This window comes from Protopterus annectens, chromosome 1.part0 (assembly GCF_019279795.1).
Source record: "Protopterus annectens isolate FY-2018-M chromosome 1.part0, PAN1.0, whole genome shotgun sequence".
NCBI classification, from domain to species: Eukaryota; Metazoa; Chordata; order Ceratodontiformes; family Protopteridae; genus Protopterus; species Protopterus annectens.
Genome location: NC_056725.1, coordinates 1885658950 through 1885679024, shown reverse-complemented (window position 1 = coordinate 1885679024; position 20075 = coordinate 1885658950). Strand labels below are relative to the sequence as shown.

Genomic DNA, 20075 nt, shown 5'->3' with positions numbered 1-20075 from the left:
TTTCTAGCCGGAGCCGCTGGAATCTTCGGATCCGAGGCCTTCCTTACCCTTACTGCGCAGACCAGCCAGATCTGAGTCGATTGCTTCTTTGTGATCGACTCTGAGTCTATCGGACTTAGACATGGACAGGATGATTAGGAGATTTCTTCAGGCCCAAATACAGCTGGGAGTTTTGCCAGGCCCCACTCCCTCCGGGGGGGCCTCTATGACCTTTTTCCGCTCCATCTCTCCTTCCCCGATCCGGGCGACTGCTTCAGGGTTTTTGGATCCAAGGCTCTTTGGAGCTGGTAGCTTGGCGCCGACAGTTACTCCAACCTCGACTCCGGCTGTTACCTTGATTTCCTCGAATCAGTCTAGTTCGGATCCAGGTGACTCTCTGAGCCGTGGACAGGGAGTCGGACCCGAAGCAACGGATTCTTTTTCGGATCCGGCTTGTTTGGATCCGAACAGTTCCCTTGGACCTCAGGCTACCCTTGCTTCGGCTCCGATCCCTGCTTCGGATCCAGGGAGGGCTTCTTCCTTGCTGGGTGCCAAGGAAGTACACTCTCCATCGGCGTTCAAAGTGGTGGAGAGGGTTCTCCCGTTCTCCCCCCAAGGATTGAGACCCCAGCCCATCTCCACGGATTCCACCCAGACCCTGCTGCATTTGGCATCTACTCCATTCATCCTGTCTCAAGGATAGCTCGTGCCAGAGGACCCCCAGGTTATTTCCTCTGAGGAACCCCCTGTTGCTGACTAGTCCTTTCGGAGTGTCCCACTGAAGAGGGCAACCGTATGCACAAGTGCAAAAGAGGAGGCATTTGGACTCCCCTGAGTCCCTCACTACGGATACAGACTTAGAGGAAGGAGAAGGATCCCCCAGGTCACCTCCCGAAGATGTCTCCTTTGGAGATATCATGGAGATTCTCAGCCAGAGGGGAGGTTGGTCAGCCCCAAAACCTTCTACGGATGAGTCCGTGTTCCTGGAGGCCTTTGGCGTGGGCCCATCTACTTCATGGGTTCCCCACCAGTGGATCCCTTGGTGGACCTTATCACCACGCGGGCATGGAAGGAGCCTGACATCGTACAGCCTATCCCCAAATGCCCTGACAAGATTCTGTCTCCTCCCACTGACAGACAACCGTGGTCTAAAGGAGTCCCTATTGACGCTATGGTGGTCGCAGAAGCCACCAAGAAGGAACTAGCACAGGCGAGTTCCTCTGTCCACCCTCCGGACAAGGAGTCCTGGTCGGTGGATAGGTTTGGGAAGCATGTTTATTCATCAGCGACTTTTTCCATCCATGCACTGAACTATTTGGCACATGTTATCCGGCTTCAGCGAGACCTTGTCTCAGAATTTATTGTAACCCCCAGAGTCCTTATCGCAGCAGGACAAACAACTGTTCTCAGTGAAAATGTCGACTCTGAAGTCGGTATTGAACACGTCCATGCGTCTCCTGACCCACGCTAGGGAAGGAGCGGCTAGGGGGCTGTGACAGGCGTAGCAATGAGGCGTCATGCCTGGCTCAGGTTGTGTCAGTTTGCGGACTTTTTCAAGACGTCATTTATTAATAGGTTCATAGTTCATAGGTTCATACTAAGCTAACTGCCCTTGTGAGCCATTTTAAGCCTAGCCAATTATCCCTTGCGAGACTCAAACCCTGCAGCTTGTGTTTGTAAGGCAAACACCTTAACCATTAGGCCACTCTTCCCAACCCCAATTAAGATTAATGCCTCATATGACTGTTCCCCCCTTTTCGGGAAGCCAGTACGTGACACTCTTGTCCAGAGCGAAAAAGACGGAAAGACTTTGTCTGCCATCGCGATCCGCTTCTCTAATACTCAGCGGTCCTTTTCTATGAATCAAAGAGGGCAAAAGAAGATGTGGTTCAGGAAATCTCAGTTTTCCCAGGAGTCTCAGGACAGCTAATCCCCCAGAGGCAGAAGGGGACAAGATCGACACCGACCCAGATGTAGAGCAGGTTCTAGGAATTTCGGGTCTAGAGAACCTTTCTGACAGGCCCACCCAACAGCCCTGAGGGGATGCCCGACTGTCATACTCCAGAGGCAGTCGGGGGGGGGGGGTTGTCATTGCACCCAGCAGCATGGGAGTCCATAACTGCAGATTGTTGGGTGCTACAAATAATATCCAGAGGCTACACTATTCCATTTGTTGCCCCAATGGGGCCTACAAGACACCTCCCACATGTTCCACCCACTCACAGGGAGGCCGCAGCTTTAGAGGTTTTAAAGCTACTTCAAAAACGAGCCATCGAACTGGTCCCCCTTTGGCCAGTCAGGATTAGGCATTTACTCCAGGTTCTTTTTAGTGCCAAAAAAGACTGGGGACATCAGGCCCATCTTGGACCTGTCAACCTTGAATCTGTCCGTCGCCAAAAAAAGTTCTGGATGGTCACCTTGCAGTCCATTCTACCTTATCGCCGAGAGTGCGACTGGATGTGCTCGTTAGTCCTCCAGGATGCCTACTACCATATCGAAGTTCACAGAAGCTCCAGGAGGTTTCTTTGCTTCCGGCTGGGAGCCAGTCACTTCCAGTTCAGAGCTCTACCCTTTGCTCTCAGCAGAGCCCCCAGGGTGTTCACCAAGGTAATGGCAGTCGTAACAGCTCACCTGAGGCTTTAGGGAATTCAGGTCTTTCTTTACCTGGACGATTGGCTCTTCGCTGCGTCCACCAAGCGTCTTTTGTGTCTGGCCTGAGATTACTTTCTTCTCTTGGCAGATCGATTGGGGATTACAGTCAGTGTTCACAAATCCCAATTGCAACCAGTACAAGTTCTAGACTTCATCGGGGCACAGCTAGACACTTAGTTTTCTTAACACCAGAAAGGATCTTACATCTCAGGTGTCACATAGCTCAAATAGTGAACCTCAAATTTCAAAGGCGAGTGATGTTCTCCAGGCTCTGGGTTCCATGGCTGCCTCTATATCTATTCTTCCTTGTGCACTCCTTCATATGCGGGTTCTTCAATGGACTCTGGCGGTCCAATGGTCGTGGCTAGACCTGCCCGACCTGCCCATGGATTTTCCGATCAGGATCAGTCACACCTGCAGGACGTCCCTCCTTTGGTGACCAAGTTCACTGGAGATTGTAGCAGGACGCCCCTTCGTGTCATCCCCAGTCCAAGCCACAGTGACCACAGATGCCTCCCAACTTGGGTGGGGGGGACATTATTTAGGAAGGACAATCCAAGACATGTGGTCCCAGACAGAGAGACCAAGTTGCACATAAATGTTCTAGAGATGAGTGCAGTGCTTTTAGCGTTGAAAGCCTTTCACACTATCCTCCCTCTTGGAATGATTGCAATTCAGTCAGACAAAATGTCGGTTGTCTGGTATGTCAGCAAACAAGGGGGAGCCAGATCCTATTCCCTGTGTCCCGAGGCCATGAGAGTGTGGGAGTGGGTGACTTCCACCGGCCGGTTTCTGATTGCAATGCACATCCCGGGACACTCCAACATTTTAGTGAACAGATTGAGTCAGACTATTCTGATGCGGTTACGAGTGGTCTCCGAAACAGTCAGTAGCGAAGGAGATATTCCTTGCATGGGGACAGCCTTGCTGCAATCTCTTTGCATCTCCTTCCAACGTGAAGTGCAGCGAGTTCTTCGCTCTGATTCCCTTCCCAGGGGATGCCCCCAGAGACACTCTAGTCCATGTTTGCGCCCCCCCCCCCCCCCAGGCTTCTGTATGCTTGCCCTCAGTTACCACTCATTCCGCAGTTTCTTCAGAAAGCTTGCCGACTGGGGTGCAAAGTGATCCTCATTGCCCCATTCTGGCCTCGCCAAGTTTGGTTTCCCTTCCTTTAGTCTCATCTTGTAGCTCCTCCGTGGATTCTGATCCCTGCCCGGATCTAATCTCTCATCCTTTGGGTGTGTGCCCTTCCAACCCGAACAGCCTCAAGCTGACAGCTTGGTTGCTCCAGTTCCATTGATTGCCAAGAATCCCGGTCTTTCATTCCCTGTAAAATCTATACTAGTGGCCTTTCGTAAAGCTTCCAATAGGAAAGTTTATTGCAGTAAATGGAAGCCTTTTTCCATTTTGGCCTCTCACAGGAACCTGGATCCTTTTACAGCCCTTGTTCCGGTGGTGTTAGATTAGTATCTTTCAGCAAGGAGCTAGCTTCTCCATGGTGAAAGTACAGTTGGCAGCCGTTTCTAATTTTCATGTTGGGGAAGATAATATTGCTTTTTCTAGGCTGTGTAAGGCTTTTCTTAAAGGTACTTTTATTTTGCGTTTTCCTGTCAAAGATTCGGTGCCTCCTTGGGACCTTACCTTTGTCCTCCAGGCATTGGTGGCTCCCCCCTTTGAACCTGCAGCTTCAGTGGATCTAAAATTTTTGTTTTGGAAGACAGCCTTTCTAATGGCCATTACATCAGCCAGGAGGGTTTCTGAGCTTCAGGCTTTGTCTGCCGTGCCTTCTTATTTGGTCTTCCATAAGGATAGGGTATCTTTCCGTACAAATCCTTCATTCTTACCCAGTCTATTAATCTACCCGTTTTCTTTCCCAATTTCCAAAACAAGGATGAATATAAACTTCATTTGTTAGATGTTCATAGACAACTTAGTTTCCATCTTCATAGAACAAAGTCATTCCACAAGTCCAACCAGTTGTCCATTTCCTTTTCCAAACCTTTTTTGGGAAAGGCCATTTCCAAGATTTCCTTAGCTAGATGGATCACTCTTTGCATTTCACATGTTTACAAAGCAAAAGGTTTATCTCCTCTTGGTATAATTAAAGGTCACTCTACCAGGTCCATGGTGACTTCTGCTGCCTTTTGGTCTAGGGTTTCTTTGGATGACATTTGCGCAGCAGCAACTTGGGCAAATCCACATACGTTCATTTCTCATTATAAATTAGACCTGATTTCCAGAGGAAGAGCATCCTTTGGCTCTGCAGTACTCAGGAATATCCTTCCATGAGGGCCTCTCAGGATTTGCGTAGATGGGGACTCTGTCCCACAGGTTGCAGATATAATGAAGTTAACTACTTCAGATAAAGAAGTTATGTACTCACCATACCGTTCCATCTGAGTAGTTATACTTCATTTTTCTGCAACCTTCCCTCCCTCCTTCCCCCTGACCTTATATCCATAAGTATGTTGGGTTCTTTGGGCTGAGTTTCTAATGTGTATAGTTGCAGTAAACTTGATCTGAGGGCAGGAGATGGTGGTGCATTATGGGTAGGTGTAGGAGCTCGGAGCTTGGAGCAAATGCTAGAAAATAATTTGCCGGCTCGGATCCGATATGGATCTGAATACCCACAGGTTGCATAAAAATTAAGTATAACTACTCAGATGGAACATTATGGTGAGTACATAACTTCTTTTTTTACTGCTTGCTTACAATCCATAAAGAATTTTATTTTTAATGTTTTATGGGATTTTTTTTTAGGTTGGAAGAGTTGAATTTGTCCTGGTGTGACTTTACCCCAGATCACATTCAAGTAGCTGCAAACAACATTTCCGAAAGTCTAACACAATTAAACCTTAGTGGTTACAGGCAGAACTTACTACAATCTGGTATGTTAACCTTTATAATCTAGCTCTATGATGCAACATGTTTACTTCCATTACTGAAGCAGATGATTCTACTGTAAAATCCTTTTTGATGAATTGTTTTCTTTGTATTACTTTCAGATGTTCAGACCATAATAAAAAGATGCCGTAAACTGATCAACATAGACTTCAGGTAAGATGCCTTTCATTGAAGCATCTTTGCTCATGTGTGTCAAGTCTGATTATTGTTATAGTGTTTGATAACTAAAGAAGTCTACTGGGGAATATCATGTTTTCTCTTTCAGTGGCAGCTTGAGAAGAAAATCTCTAAGTTCAAAAATCAAGTTGGAGCAAAAAAATTATGTATCTACATTTTTGTATCTACAAATATCAGGGGTACTTGAATATATTTGGCTGAAATCATTAACTACTGGATAAAGCCATTTTGGTATGCATACACTATTAAACTTTGTTGTAATTTGTCTATATACATAGTTTTTAACCTACAGTTTTATTAATTAACTTGTAAATTGGTATAATAATTTACATGGCAGGATCTACCAAATGTAGGGAAGTTGGGGATGGGATGATCGAGAAGAAAGGAGATAGAAGTCATCAGTAAAAGAGGGATGGAGGAACATAAAAAGGCAGGATGAGCCATCAAGAAAAATGGGGCAGTGGAACATGGACAAAAAAGCTAAAGACTGTAGTAATTGAGTTATGAAGCAAAGCATGAGTTTAGGAAGAGAAGGTGAAAACTGGGAAGTGGAGAGGAATAAGAGGCTAAGGAGGTAGTAAACAAGTGGGAGATGTGATGATGTGAGGTATTGCCAGCTATGCCAGAAGTAGGCCAGTGGATGTGTAACATATGCCAGCATAGCTAGCTGGAGTTTCGTAAAGAATTATATGCCACTTGTATATCAAACTGATTTGTACAGATATTTGTGTTGAAAATGTATCTGTAAAGCTTATTGTATTAAAAATGTACCAACAATGGACCCTGCTGGAGAGAAAAGAAATACACCTGTATGTCAGACTGTATTGTAACTGTTGAAATGAATATATTGGAAGGGAAGAGGTTAATCTCAGTCCAGCTAACTTTGAAAAATAATCTGAAATTAGATTACCTGGTTTAGGCCATAAAGATTGTATCTTACAGTTCTGATTGCAGCCGTAGAGAAAATGCCTGTGAAACCAGGACTAGGCATCCTACCATACTGTCCTTAGGGGTGAACTAATTGCTACCCTGGTAAGATGGAAGACTTTAAATGGTTTTATAGCTTCCAGATGCTATAACGCATCTCAGCAAAGCTCTGTCTGTGTATATGGTAACACCTATGTGCTAGGTTCTGGTTCAGTTTCTAGTAAAGGGGGGGGGGTAGTGCAGGAACCAGAGTTAGATTACCAGATGTATGTGATGTCATTCTATAATCCAGCATTGAAATGATGATCTGAAGTTGTTGTTTTCATTTGATCTTCAACCTGTGGGAATATGAATCTGGTAACAGATCTGACTCTGCCGCCTTTTCCAGCATCAGATCGAAGCTCCAAGCTCCTCTCCTACCCATAATGCCCCTGTCTCCCTCCTCCCCTCAGATCTTGTTTGCAGTGTGTATAGATAGCAGCGTGATCTGTCAGCTCCAAGTTTCCAAAGTCATGATGAAATAGGTCAAAAAGCTTTCACTCTTCTTTTTTCTTCTTTGTGTCTCCTCTCTTAATTCTTTTCCCTACCGGTAGTCCTTTTTGTGCTCATGGGTCAGTTTTCTCCAAAAAAAAAAAAAAAATTCTCTCTCACACTTCCTGGTTTGTGTGTGTGTGTGCTTGGGTTGCTTTGTACTTTGTTTTTTTCTATTGCCATGGCTGACGCCCCTAAGCCGAGCTTTAGAACATGTGCCGAATGTGGCCATAAGTTACCACCTTCGGATGGTAACACTGTGTGTGATATGTCTGGGATTATCCCACCTGGATACCTTCCTGTTCGAGCTGTGCGGGCTTCACCCCCCACGCATTGATCGACAGGAGGAACAAGCTTATTCTCCGAAGCCTCCTTCCCCCTCCTTCTTTTAAGGCCTTTACCACCTCTTCCTCTGCCCCAGCCCCTGGGACTCAACCTCACGCCAAGAAGCCCAGGGACGGAGAGAAACACTCCCATAAGGAGCAGGATAGGCCCAGAAAGCGGTCCCCCGACCAAGCTTCTTTGGCTGAGTCTCCGGCTAAGTCCCTGCCAGATCCCAGCTCAGGTTCCCCTCAGTTCTGGTCACCTCGCTTTTCACCAGAGCTGGAGATGTTCTTCGTGTTTCACTGTTGCAGTCATCACATTTGGGTTATCTGCCTGCAGGTAGCCCTGAGGCAGCCTGAATATCAGAGTCTTGGGATTTCTGTGTCAGATGCTGTCGCTTCTTCCATGACGTCAGTACGTCATGGGTATAAAACATGCAGCCGACGCCATTACATCAGTCTTTCTTGCCGTGCAGTGTCCAAAGCAGAAGCAGTTCACAAGTTCTGGTCAGCCACCTTCTCACCAATCTCAGGGTATGCACAGATCTAAGCAATGGAGTGCTCCCACTTCTAAAACAGAGAGTAGTAAGCCAACATCCTATGGTAAAATCTCAGAATGACTTATCCTTAATTCTTCCAAGCCTTGCCCAAGTACTTGCACCCTTAGGAGGAAAACTTGTCCTACGTGCAAAAAACTGGGAGTACATCGCCCAGGACAGATGGGTCTTGAACATTTGTATCCCAGGGATACAGATTCTACTTCCACTCACTACTGCCAACCCCAAGCGGAGAGGCCCAAAAGCAAGTACTTTCTCTTCTCGGTATCAAGGCTATTCGACCTGCCCCAGCAGAGCATGGGGGACAAGGTTTTTACTCCAGACTGTTTTGAGTACCCAGGAAAAAAAACTCTTGGCGCCCTAGAATGATGCCACAATACAGTGATAAGATGATCAGCTTTAATAATTGGCTTAAATTCTGGTGTCATTCAAAGGGGATCCAATGTCTGTCTGCCTGGGATGACATGCTGGACAAGCCACGCTGCTTCGCAAGGGACGGCTTGCACCTGTCACCCCTAGGCTTCCGGATATTGGCAAAGGCTCCTGCCACCCCCATAGTGCCTTTTTTAGGCAAGGCTCAAATTCTAAACCTACCACCCTAGAACACAAAAAAGGAAAAAACTAAGGGTAATGCTGCTCAATGCCAGAAGTCTCAATCTCAAGATGCACGCACTCGAGGCCCTTCTCAGTATGGAGAACATCGATGTCTGTGCTGTGACAGAAACCTGGTTCAAGGCTCCTGAGAGCACCCCAGCACTATCAGGTTTCACCTCATATCATGCGTTCCGGCCCCAAAATCCGGACAACACCAAGAAAGGAGGGGGGTGTCCATATTCATAAAGGACACCCACACCTCTAGGTTGGTGGCAACGCATGGTGCATCGGAGGCCATCCAGGTGCAATTAACCATAGGCAAGACTGCTCTGCAATTTGTAGCATGTTACAGGCCACCCTCTCAAACTCAGGAATCTCACATGGCCTTCCTGAAAACATTGGAGGGGATAAATGTATCTCCAAACACCATCATACTAGGTGATTTCAACTACCCTAATATAGACTGGGAACACTACTCAAGCCCAAACACTCTAGCCCAAAGGTTCCTGGAGTTCATAAACTCAAATGCCATGGAACAACTAGTCACCATCCCCACAAGAGGAGAAAACATACTTGATCTCATCATCACGAACATGGGATCACAATGTTCAACACCGGAAGTATACCCCTCACTGGTGAGATCAGATCATAAACTAATCTCGCTGGAGGTCCTCATCCCGCCCCCACCTGAAATAAAAAGACCACAGTGAAAAACTTCTCAAAAGCCGACTTCACACTTCTAAAAACTAGTGTGGTCTCCTTTAAGGCCTCTGAGCCAGTGGTAAACATTACTCAAACCACTGAATCACTTACAAATGCCTTCTACCAGCACCTACAGGACTGCATGGATCAGGCAGTCCCAAACAAAACTAAGACTCTTTGTACCAAAGGCAAGCGTCCAGTCTGGTGGACCCCAGCCATAAACAAGCTCTACAACAAAAGGAGGAAGCTACTACAAGATAGAGCAAAATCCTTGAAAGGTAAGACACCTTTGATCATTATAAGTAAAAAGAACTAAGAGCTCTCATAAAATCATCCAAGGCAAATTTTGAGAGAAAAATCGCCAAGGACTCAAAAGACAATCATAAGGCCTTCTGTAGCTATGTTAGAAACCTAGGAGGAAACTCCCAGATATGCTCAGAATTAGTTCAAAATGATGTGATTACTGAACCTACACACATTGCCAACATACTGGCTGACAGGTTCAGTGCAAACTTCTCCCCCAAAAAGGAGAGATATCTATACCAGAGGATTGTAGCCCCCCCCAAACATCTCCAACGCCCAGGTGAGAACTGCTCTCTCCAAGGCAAAAAACATCTCTCCAAGGCAAAAAACACAGCATCCATGGGACCGGATGGTGTCCCCGGCTGTGTGCTCCACGAACTCAGAGGAATTAAACCCGCAGTTAGGACAGCTGTTTAATCTTAGCCTCACCTCAGGATACGTACCCAAGGAGTGGCGCACGGCAACTGTGGTCCCACTTCACAAGGGCGGTGCCTCCACCAACCCAGGAAATTACCGTCCCATTAGCTTGACAAGCCTTATCTGCAAAGCCATGGAGAGGATCATAATGGAACTCATAAATAAAGACATAGGGAACTTGCAGACTTTGGATCCAACCCAGTTTGGCTTTGTCAAAGGCAGATCATGCGTTTTAAACTTGGTTGACTTTTTCGAGACCGTCACCAAGGCCATTGACGAGGGAAAGGCAGTCCATACAGCCTACCTCGACCTGGCAAAGGCCTTCGACACAATACCCCACTCAGGTATCATCGAAAAACTCATCAGCTTGAATGTAAACCCATACATCACAAGATGGGTTGCAAACTGGCTAAGTGACAGAACCCACAGGGTCAGAGTTGCTGGAGCCATGTCAGACTCAAAGCCTGTCACAAGTGGTGTCCCACAGGGCTCAGTCCTGGGTCCACTCTTGTTCGGCATCTACTTTTCTGAAGTACAAGCAAACACAGGAGGGTTATGGCTGACAGTTTGCAGATGACTGCAAACTGGGCGCCATTGTCGAAAACACATCTGACACAGATATCCTTCAGAAGGGCCTCACAGAAACGGATAACTGGTGCCAGAGCCATGGCCTAAAGTTAAACGCCAAGAAATGCATAGTCATACCCTTCGGGAAAAACAAGGTTACCCCTAGCTACCATATAGGTGGCAATCCACTGAGCACAGAAGAAGTCATCAGGGATCTGGGGACCCAGGTTGACAGTAGCCTTCGCTTGACACTCATGTTGCTAAAGTAGTTAGGAAAACCTTCTACATTGCCCACCTGATCATGAAGGGATTCACATCTAGATCAAGGGAGGTCATCGTCCCCCTGTACTCATCACTCATTAGACCTATGATTGAGTACAATGCCCCATTCGGAATGTATCTGACCCGACACCTGCAGCAGCTGGAAAGGCCCCAAAAGTTCCTCACCAAAAGGATAAAGGGTCTCAAAAATATGTCTTATGCTGCCCGACTGAAAGAACTCCAGCTCTATTCAGTCTCATACCGCTTGCTCAGAGGTGACCTGTGCCTGACATATAAGGCCATGTCAAACCCAGATTTGATGAATATGCTTCACCTCAAAAAATCTAGATCCCTCAGAACCACAAGGGTGGGAGACTTAAACCTTGACACTGTTATTAATAGAACGTGCTGGAGGGACAGATTCATCACCCAGAGACTCCCTATGCTGTGGAACAAAATCCCGGTACATGTGAGGCAGAGCACCTCGCTGGCCTTGTTCAAGAGGAATCTTGACCAATGGATGGGAGATCGCAGATATACCCCAGGGATTACTTCAGTGTCACTGCTTGACAGAGGCACAGCAAAATAATAGGCATAGTTTTATTCAAACTAAAGGGGTGGCGAAAGCCACATAACTATGGGCTAGGCTTATAAATGCCCTTGGGCAGATAGCCTAGTATGAACCTATCCTGAATATGCCTATTCTCAACCCCTTCCTGGTGGTTCCAAGATTCAAGATGCTTACTCTCCAACAGCTGCTTCCTATACTAGCCAAGGACTCCTGGCTAGCTACCCTAGACTTAAAAGAAGCTTATCTGCACATTCCCATAAGGGAATCTTGCAGGAAATACCTGTTTCAGAGCAGGCTCTATGCATTATCAGTTCTCTGCACTTACCTTTGGCTTACCTACTGTGCCCAGGGTAGTCACAAAAATGCCTAGCTCCAGCCATTGCATATTGCAGGCAGAGAAATTCAAATTTACACATACTTGCACGATTGCCTGATTCAGGCAGACAGTCAGGAATTGCTACTCCAGCACCTGACATTTGTAAAGAGATTTCTAACTTCACTGGGGGTACACCATCAACAAAAAGAAATTGCATCAGGTAGCCAGCCAACAGATTTTATTTATTTATTTTATTTTATTTAACATTTGTTGACTGGGAAAGTCCGACTAGGTTCCACAGATCCTGTTTTCAGCGGTGGCCCGGGGAGAAATGCTCCAGAAGCATGTCTTTAGAATGTGGGAGGAAACTGGAGTACCCGGAGGAAACCCACGCGAACGCAGGGAGAACATGCATACTCCACACAAAAGGCACCCCAGCCGAGAATCGAACCGGAGAACCTCCAGATTGTATTTCTGGGAGCAAGCTTGAACACAACTTCCCAGATGGCATTCCTCACTCCAGAAAAACAAATGTATTTTACAAACTACTTCAGTCTACTGGCCACCAAAACCCAGCTATCTGCAAGAAAAATACTATAAGCCCTAGGGTTCATGGCCTCTTGCATTCTACTAATTCCATATGCAAGACTGCATCTGAGGAAACTTCAGTGGTACTTAAAATGTCTCTGGTGTCAACTTTCTCAGGACTTGGAAACGGTGATTCCTATCATTCCTTGCCTCAGGGCAGAGTTTCTTTGGTGGGCAGAGACCTGCTACCACAACAAAGGACTCACTTTCACTCTATCCCCTGCCGCCCAAACCCTAACAACAGACGCATCAGACTATGCATGGGGGGGCTCACATAGCAGGACAGGGTATTCAAGGCAAATGGAGCCCAAAGCAAATGCACCTGCATATCAATCAAAAAGAAATGTTAGCTGTCCAGAATGCTCTGACAGCCTTCAAATGCCTTATTCTTCCATGGCAACTATTGATAAAGACAGACAACACCACAGTTATGCGGTACATAAACAAGCATGGGGGAACCCTTTCCTACCCACTCTGCAGGTTAGCCATTGCTCTGTGGGACACAGCATTGAGCAACCAAGTGCACCTGCAAGCTCAATTCCTGCCAGGCAAACTAAATCCACTGGCAGATGAGTTAAGCAGAAATCTAATGGACCTGCACAAATGGAAATGGGAACCCAAATCATTCAAGCTGCTGATCCACAGGTGGGGGGCACCAGAGGTGGACCTCTTCTCTTCCCCTCAGAACTTTCAATTGAGCAAATATTGCACCAGAACTCCTCATTAGCCAAACCTGGAAAGTGGATGATCCGTCCTTTATATGGGAAAACCTCTCAATCTATGCCTTTCCTCCTCTCCCCCTCCTCTTGAAGGTTCTACTAAAGCTCAAACTGGATTTGCCAAGGACAGTCCTGATTGCACCAGACTGGCCACACCAGCACTGGTACCCACCTTTGTGTAGTCTGACAGTACTCCCACCTTGGCACCTGCCTCAGACCCCCCTCCCTGCTGTCCCAGATTTTGCATCCTCAGTTACAAACCCTGAACCTAGCAGCCTGGTTCATCCCCTGAACCTTCAGTTAAACAGGTGCTGAATGTCATCCTAGAGGCAAAAAGTCCTATTACTAGAAAATCCTATTCAGAAAAGTGGAAAAGATACTGTTCTTGGAGCCAGTCTCAAGGAATGGACAAAAATGTATCCAGCTTGCATCATATACTAGATTACTTAACAGAAATGTTCCACAAAGGCCTGTCCATCTCTTCAATTAAGACTCCTGTTTCTGCCATCTCAGCTCATTATAATACTGAGCCACCCCACTTCTCTCATCCTCTGGTCAAACAGTTCTTAAGAGGAGCCAAAAAATTTAAGACCACCCAGGAGAGCTCCCACTCCAGCCTGGGACCTTAACTTTGTATTGGAAAAACTCACGCTTCCACCCTTTGAACCTGCTGCTTCAGCAGAGTTAAAATTCCTCTCCTGGAAAACAGCTTTACTTCTAGCCATCACTTCAGCAAGAAGAGTGACTGAATTGCGGGCCCTTATGGCCGTGGAACCCGTCATTATCTTTCATGTGGACAGGGTTCCCTCAGGACTAACCCATCATTTATGCCACAGGTGGTATCTAGTGTGGCTTTAAACCAATCCATTCATTTGCCAACCTTTTTCCCTAAGAATACAGGGGAAAGGATTCTGCACTCCCTGGATGTGCACAGGCAGCTTGGGTTCTATCTGGACAGGACTAAACATCTCAGAAAATCTGACCAGCTGCTAGTCAGTTTGTTACAGGGGCAGAGGGCAAACCATTTCTACATGGATAGCACACTGCATCCATTTCTGCTGCAAACATCATGGGACAACCTGCCCCACAGGGGATTAAAACACATTCCACTAGGGCTACGTCAACCTCTACAGCATTTCTCAGGGGAGTCCCTGCCAGGGACACCCTGGAAGCTGCAACCTGGAGCTCTATACACACCTTCACCAATCATTAGCACTTACCTATTTTTTCCAAAATCCAGAGCTGGATTTGCTACAGCAGTCTTACAGGGCCGGCTTGCCAGCCCTAATGCTTCTTGACTGCCTCCCACCCATCCACAGCTTTGGGAATCAACCCAAATGTGATGACTGCAACAGTGAAACACGAAGAACATAGTACAGTTGTGTACACTTGCCATAAATGTAGATGTTCGAGTGTATTCACTGTTGCAGTCTTGGATGTTCATCTTGTTTCACTGTTGCAGTCCTAACAAATGGGTTATCCGGCTCCTGGTAGCTCTCAGTCGGCCAGAATACCAAAAGTAAGTAAAAATGATGTCGGTTGCCGTCGGTTGTAAAGGACGTCAGGGTGTCAGATACAAAAGGAGGCAGCCAACGTCACTTCCTCAGTCTTTCTTGCCATGGAGCCCGAAGCAGAAGCTTTTCATGCACGAGTGCCGGTCGGCAGTTTACCTTTGTTGGTTTCCGACTACAAGAGTTGAAGTCTGCTACAGCTATGTACCCCATTGGGGATCCTCTTTTCTTGCCTTAATGAATGTCAGAAAAAGTTAATAATTGCCTTACCTGTGGAAAGCAGATTTCCCATAGAGATTTTCATTCCTATCGCATTATTTGTTTAGGCCTTGACCACGACGTTCCCAAGTGTGATCTCTGTGCCTCCTTTAATCCGCATACTATCCATCGTCGGGCAAAGATTTTGGAGTTTGGTCTAAGTTCATTGGTATGGCATCCGCCAGTCTTCAGGCTTCGGATGTTCCGAGAAACGTAGGTATAAGGACCGCAACAAACCTCAGAAAGCTAAGTCCTTGGATGAGTTTAAGTTGGTCGTCAGTCAGGCAATAGCCAGTAAGATGCCTTTGCAGTCCCTGCAGTCCGCTGATGTACTGTCGCAGGCCTTGATTGAGTCCGAGTCCCTTAGGCCTTCAGCCTCTGTTTTGCTTCCGGCCGGTAGCCTCTTCTGCTGGAGCCAGAGCCGCTAAGCTGACTCCAGTGTCCGAGGCCTCCGTTTTGCATTCTGACAGCAAACGTCTTCCTTCAACCTGTGCTACAACTTTGGCAGTTGCCAGGCCTCCCGAAGCCTTCAGGCTTGCAGGTAAATCTTCCATTCGCAAGCCTGTGAAAAGGCAGGCTCTAGCTTCTTCTTCCCCTCAATCCCAAATGGTTAAAATGGCTAATGATTTGTTAACTCTTATTAGGGGTTCTCAGCCTCCACCTTCTAAAAGGAGTAGGGGTGTTTCCCCTGAGGCTTTGTCCTGCTCAGGTTCTGATTCTTCCAGCATTTCTGCTGATGAAGAGGGATTTTTTCCTTTTGAGGATTCAGATGCAGAGGAGTCCATCCCTTCGGCCTCTCCTCCAGAGGATTTCTCTTTTGGTGATACTTTAAATACCCTCAGAGAACATTTTAAATGGGAAAGTCAGGATCCAAGAAATGGATTAGGGAGTTTCTGGATTTACCTCAGCATAGGCCTCTTGCTATTCCTCCTCTGTTGGAAGTTGTCGATGATGTTTTTCTGGAAAATTCCTTGTCTCCAAATTCGGTTCCTCCTGCTCCCGGGAAACCTGACTGGTACTAGAGTCCCTGATTCTCATCTGTTTCTTTTCAGGAATCCATTGGCTGATCCAGAGTTTATTTCTCAGGACCCCAAAGGAGTTAAGGTCACTGTTACCAGGAATCCTGTTCCCTCTGACAGGGAGTCTAGGAACCTAGATAGGTGGGGTAAGAAGGTTTATACCTCTGCCACCGTAGCTATTAGGGCTATCAATTGTCTTTTTCATATGCTGAAGTACCAGCAGCACACCTTGGAAGCTATTAAGTCTAGGATAGCAAGTGTACCTCTTTTGGCAGAGAGTAAAGACATGTAAGATTTACTGAAGGTCAGTAAGCATTCTTTGCATTGTGGTTTTGACATCCTTGAAACCTCCAGCAGGGCTATGGCTACTGGATCTGTTATTAGGAGGCACGCTTGGCTCAGAGAACAGCCCCCTTCCAGAACCTGTCAAGGCTAAGCCTTTGGATGTACCTTTGCATAAAGACAGTCTTTTTGGCAGCAAAGCAGAGGAGGTACTGAAGAAGATGGAGGATAAGGCCAAGTCCAAGCAAACTGTTAAGGATTTTCTGCAATTTCAACCGCCTCGCTGTAGCAGGGGTTACCCTTCCAAGAGTTGGACATTTCTTGATACCAGCAGACAGAATCGTTCCAGGACTAGAGGTTGCAAATCTTCTAGGAGGCAGGGGGCTACCTCTCAAAGGTCTAGGCGTTGACAGGCTTCCACTTCTAAAGGGGGAAGCTCCAAGCCTGCATCTCAATCAAAACAGTCTCAATTACTTTTTTCAACTTCTGCCTGTTCTTGCTTGCCAGAAGAATCCTTTAGGGGGAAGGTTGGCCCTTTTTGCAGATGTCTGGGCCACTATCACAGACGACAAATGGGTGCTCAGAACGGTGTCCCTAGGGCGCAAGTTTTCTTTCCGCACCTTTCCAGCTCCCAAGGGATTCCCAGACGTTCCTCCAAACCAAAGGGTAGAAGTAGAAAAACGTTGTCTCTGTCTCATCTGGGAGCAAATAGAATCAGTCCCTGCTCAGCAGGTAGGCCTGGGCTTTTATTCCAGACTTTTCCTAGTTCCAAGCAAAGAAGGCACCTGGAGTCCTATTCTGGATCTTTCCATTCTGAACTCTTTTCTAGTAATTCCAAAGTTCAAAATGCTCACTTTACATCAGTTGCTACCACTTCTAGAAAAGGATTCCTGGCTGGTAACCTTGGATCTCAGAGGCTTATCTGCACATTCCTATCAGGGAAAGTTGCAGGCAGTACCTTCGTTTCAGAATGGGCGAGCAACATTACCAATTCTCTGTGCTGCCTTTGGCTTATCTACTGCTTCCAGAGTCTTCACTAAGTGCCTGGCCCCAGTCATTGCTTTTTGCAGGCAGAAGAAAATTCAGATTTACCCATACTTTGACTGTCTGACTCCAGCAAGTTCTCGAACAGGTATTAAAGGATCTGAAATTCGTAAAGACTCCTCTCTTCCCTGGGTTACACTCTCAATGTGGAAAAATTGAAAATGGTACCATCCAAGGAGATAACATTCCTGGGAGCGAGTCTGAACACAGCCGCCCAGATGATATGTCTCACCCAGGAGAAGCAGACAACTCTTTCAGTTTACTTCAAGGACTTGGCAAACCTGTCCCAGCTCCTTGCAAGGAAGTACCTGCAAGCTCTGGGATTCATGGCATCTTATATTCTCATGATTCCATATGCAAGACTGCATATGAGGAAATTGCAATGGTACCTCAAGAATATTTGGTGTCAACACTCAGAGGACCTGGATATGATGATTCCTCTGCTTCCATCTCTGCAGATGGAGTTTCTATGGTGGGCAATAGCCTGTCTACAAAACGAAGGCATGCCTTTTCGGGCACCTCTTGCCACTCAAGTTCTGACTGCAGACACATCGGACTATGCCTGGGGAGCAGACCTGGATGGCAGATGCATACAGGGACGTTGGAACACGCAGCAGATGCACCTGCACATAAATCTAAAGGAGTTAGCTCAGCAGGCCTTACTAGCTTTCAAGCATCTTCTTTCTCCAGGGACCCTGCTTGTCAGGACAGACAACACCACGGTCATGTGGTGCAGGCAAAGCATGAATCTTTGGTCCATGGCAGCATCCTTGGACCTGCATCTCCTAGCTCAGTTCCTTCCAGGAAGGCTTAATGTTTTGGCAGACAAGTTGAGCAGGCAAACACCGGATCCTCATGAGTGGCAGCTGAACAGAGCAGTCTTTTTTACGTCATCATTCAACGTTGGGGCACTCCTCAGGTGGATCATTTCTCCTCCCCAGACAACCATCTGCTACCTCTCTTTTGCACCAGACAGCAGCACAGCAGAGCCTGGAAAGTGAATGCTCTGTCCTTTCCTTGGACGTTGCTATCAGTGTATGCCTTCCTCTTCTTCCCAGAGTATTAGTGAAGATCAGAGACGAACGTCCAAAGACTATTCTCATAGCTCCGGACTGGCCCAGACAGCACTGGTATCCACTGCTTCGCAGTCTCTCCCATCTTCTTCCTTGGCATCTTCCACTGAAGCCAGATCTTTTGGTTCAGGAAAGAGGAAACATTCTATATCCTCATCTTCAGTCTCTCCATTTGGCAACATGGCTCATTGTACGACTCCTTCCCTTTCTTCCTCCCTTTCCCAACAGGTGGTTGATGTGCTGAGGGAGGCCAGGAGGCCTCGCACTAGGAAATCCTATGCTGGCAAATGGGAAAGGTTCTCTCAATAGATGCAGGCTAGAGGAGAGTCTGCTTCTCAACCTACCCTTTCTCTGATCCTGGAATACCTGGCTGATTTGCTTCAGGGTGGTCTCTCTTTTTCCTCTGTCAAGATACATGCTTCAGCCATCTCTGCTCATTGTTCTCTTGAACAGCCCATTTTCTCTCATCCCCTGATGAAAATGTTTCTCAGAGGTGCTTGCAGTCTAAAACCTCCCAGAAGAGCGCCTACTCCAGCCTGGGATCTTAATTTTGTTCTGGAGAAACTCACTCTTCCTCCTTTTGAGCCAGCTGCCTCTACAGATTTAAAGTTTCTGTCCTGGAAGACTGCCTTCCTCTTGGCTATAACTTCCGCAAAGAGGGTTTCGGAGCTGCAAGCTTTGATGGCCATGGAGCCTTTTCTTATTTTCCATGCAGATACTCTCCCTGAGGACTAATCCCTCCTTTATGCCTAAGGTGGTTTCCAGCCTGACTCTTAAAATCAGTCCATACACCTTCCTACCTTCTTTCCTAATCCTCGCAATAGAGGTGAAAGGGATCCTACAGTCTCTTGATGTGCACAGATAGCTCAAGTTTTACCTGAACAGGACTAAGGACCTTCGGAAATCAGCACAGTTATTGGTCAGTTTTGCCCCAGGGCAAGGCTATTTCTAAGCAGAGCATTTCTAAATGGATTGCACACTGCATTACTTTTTTTCTTTTCATGGCAAAGCTCTGCCTCAAGGGGTTAGGACCCACTCTACTAGGGCGGCTTCCACTTCAGCAGCCTTTCTTAGGGGTGTCCCTACTAAAGACATTTTGGAGGCTGCCACATGGTCTTCTGTTCACGCTTTCACAAAGCATTATAATTTTCCTCTGTTTTCCAGAGCCAGGAAAGGGTTTGCCATTGCGGTGTTGCAGGGCATTATCTCCAACCCTTAATGCTGTTGGTTCCTCCCTCCTTTTTTCTCTGGGCTTTGGGAATCAACCCATTTGTTAGGACTGCAGCAGTGAAACACGATGAACATAGTACAGTTATGTACACTTACCATAAATGTAGATGTTTGAGTGTATTCACTGTTGCAGTCCTCGTTTCCCTCCCTCCTTCCCCCTTTTTGTGGTCCTCTCGTATTCTTTTTTTCCGGAGGTACAGGCTTAATTTGTTATTTGTCAAATTGGTTTTTGATTTAAGCCTTACTTTCTGGGGGCTCTTGTTTTATGGCAAGAAAGACTGAGGAAGTGACGTCGACTGCCTCCTTTTGTATCGGACGCCCTGTTGTCCTTTACAACCGACGGCAGCCAACATCATTTTTACTAACCTTTGGTATTCTGGCCAACTGAGGGCTACCGGAAGCCGGACAACCCATTTATTAGGACTGCAACAGTGAATACATTAGAACATCTACATTTATGGTAACTGTACTTTACCCTCTCTCCAGCCCCCTAACTTCTCTTTACTTCTACCTATCCTTTTTGTTTGGCATACCTTATATCATTGGTACATCATGTAATTGCTTCCTATT

The 20075-nt window shown here is 46.7% G+C and overlaps 1 protein-coding gene across 2 annotated transcripts in view; it reads left to right on the top strand.

The window, feature by feature from the left end:
* Positions 1-20075, top strand: part of SKP2 (S-phase kinase associated protein 2) — a 420463-nt gene that overhangs the window by 340472 nt on the left and 59916 nt on the right. For both annotated transcript variants that reach the window (XM_044069967.1, XM_044069968.1), the window contains exons 7-8: positions 5392-5519; positions 5637-5688. In XM_044069967.1, the coding sequence (XP_043925902.1) occupies positions 5392-5519; positions 5637-5688 (180 nt within the window). The remainder of the gene's footprint in view (positions 1-5391; positions 5520-5636; positions 5689-20075) is intronic.